General features: G+C 36.4%; 1 protein-coding gene across 5 annotated transcripts in view; it reads right to left on the bottom strand.

Moving 5' to 3' along the window:
- Positions 1-2,500, bottom strand: part of LOC125027947 (ral GTPase-activating protein subunit beta-like) — a 36,118-nt gene that overhangs the window by 7,960 nt on the left and 25,658 nt on the right. For all 5 annotated transcript variants that reach the window (XM_047617119.1, XM_047617120.1, XM_047617121.1 and 2 more), the window contains 4 exons: positions 2,280-2,420; positions 2,035-2,142; positions 1,587-1,785; positions 802-1,015 (listed from right to left, as the gene is read on the bottom strand). In XM_047617119.1, coding sequence (XP_047473075.1) covers positions 802-1,015; positions 1,587-1,785; positions 2,035-2,142; positions 2,280-2,420 — 662 coding nt within the window. The remainder of the gene's footprint in view (positions 1-801; positions 1,016-1,586; positions 1,786-2,034; positions 2,143-2,279; positions 2,421-2,500) is intronic.

Here is a 2,500-nt window from a genome sequence, read left to right as displayed (position 1 = left end):
ATATATATATATATATATATATGTGTGTGTGTGTGTGTGTGTGTGTGTGTGTGTGTGTGTGTGTGTGTGTGTGTGTGTGTGTGTGTCTATATATATATAATATACATATAATATATATGTGTGTGTGTGTTTGGTTATATGTATATATGTATGTATGTATGCGTATATATATACAGATGTAGATGTAGATGTAGATGTGGATGTGGATGTGGATGTGGATGTGGATGTGGATGTGGATATGGATATAGATGTGGATATAGATGTGGATGTGGATGATGTGGATATAGATGTGGATGTGGATTTAGATGTGGATATGGATGATGTGGATATAGATATGGATATAGATGTGGATATAGATGTGGATATAGATGTGGATATAGATGTAGATATAGATGTAGATATAGATGTAGATATAGATGTAGATATAGATGTAGATATAGATGTAGATATAGATGTAGATGTAGATATAGATATAGATGTAGATATAGATGTGGATGTGGATGTGGATGTGGATGTGGATGTGGATGTGGATGTGGATGTGGATGTGGATGTAGATATACTCTACTCATTTGCAATCCCATTTAATCATCAGTGCACTGACATGTTGTGATGATTAGATGGGATTGCAAAAGATGTCAAATCAAAGAGTCCACTCCCTAAGCACCTGATGTTATGACCAAAAAAAGCAATCTAAGTTTCACTTCAGTTGTAGGCTGAATATCCTAAACAAAGAATGAGTGATTGTAACAAATTTAAATTGCAAAAGCCAAATTCCCACAAAACTGCACTAATAAAACTTACGCCTTGCTGAGAGGTATCCTGTCAACGCTATCAGGGAAATATTTTGGTTTGACGCTGTGCTTAATCCCAACATCATTCATTGGCAATGGTCGTCCTGGATTAACAGTGTACAGCTTGGCTGAAGACTTGTGTCTCGGTAAGTGTCGCAACTGCATGGTCCACACCACTCTTCCAAATGGCCCGCGGATCAAGGCAGTAACTGTTGGCTGGGGGTCTGAAGTACAGGCTAGAAATCAATGCCTCTTTCTCCAATGGATTATACATAAAAAACAAATTACAAGATCTATGATTATCATATATAAAATCTAGGCATTAATTTTAATACTAACAAATTTGCTCTGCTCCCTACACTTAATCCATTGACATTGGAAGGTATATACCTACATGTCATATCCACTGCGATTTTAATTCATCAATTTTGCTTACACATACAGTTTCACCAGGGCTTTGTCAGCCAAGGAGTCAATTACATGTGCTCCTAGATCTTATCCCTTTCCCTTGATTTTCTGAAACATTTTTATCTTTTATATACTGTTGTTATCAGTATTGATAATAACATTACAATAATGCTATGTCAATAGTAATAAAATTAAAATTAATGATAGTAATAACATTTCCCAGATATTCAAGAAATGGGAATATCATATCTTGAGATCCATTAGGTCTACTAATTGACTACATGGTGACTAAGTGCTTGTGGTGTTATCTGTGTGTAGACAAAATCCACAAAACAAAACTACAGAGAGCAGTGCAATTACCTGATACCAATGGTTTAATATGCTAACCTTGATGATTCCCTAGAGGCTGCTCTAAGAGTGCCAGCATTATGGAATTCTGAGCCACAAAATATCTGAAATGGAGTGCAGCAGTGTCCCTTGTGAGCTGGTCTGAGCCCCCCCAAGTGTTGCAGTGTCGTAGCAGGGTCACTTCATCAAGCAAGGAGGAGAGAGATTCTGCACCACACACAGATGGGAAAGTTCCAACCTAAAAGAGATTCAGTTTTCCATGGGAGAGAAAGTTTCAGACATTAAATATCAATTGATCATACGACTTTAATTACAGCAAAATTTTAATTCATGAGTTGTGAATGGAGCATCTATAAGGATTTTTTATTATAGCAACTTCAAATTCACTTGTATTCCTGAGATATCAAACAAAGCCACCTAACCATACATGCAGATAAAGGAAAAGAAACTGCAAATGCACATGCTCTAACAGACAATAAAAACTCACCTGAGATAAAACACATGAGAGCAGTGCCTCAGCAGCATCTTTAACCCTCATGCTAGCTGGTTTTAGCTCCTTTTCATGCTTGAGTCTTGGGGCATCACTTGATTTTACCTGAACATTAAAAGTATATAGAAGTTTAAACTGCAACAAAACTTGTAGTATAATGATATGAATATTTCTACCACAATATTGGAGGTATTTCAATACTCCATATTATAACACTGAAAATCATCCCATTCCATTTATACCTGTGATTTAGATCCTGATATGCCAAGTTCAACAACCTCTAGAACTGTTGCAAGGCACTCTTTGTCTTGCAACAGATATGGGTGTGCCACTAGCCAGACACTCGCACAATGGAATGCTGCTACAATGGTTGAATGAAGATCCTGAGGGATTGAGAATAAAATAGTTGGTAAAATGAAGATTGATTAACACTGCTATGTAAATGCTATACACATCATTATTA

The sequence above is a fragment of the Penaeus chinensis genome, chromosome 8 (genome assembly GCF_019202785.1).
Source record: "Penaeus chinensis breed Huanghai No. 1 chromosome 8, ASM1920278v2, whole genome shotgun sequence".
Classification (NCBI taxonomy): Eukaryota; Metazoa; Arthropoda; class Malacostraca; order Decapoda; family Penaeidae; genus Penaeus; species Penaeus chinensis.
Note: the sequence above shows the minus strand (reverse complement) of the source record. Positions and strands in the feature narration are given on the sequence as shown.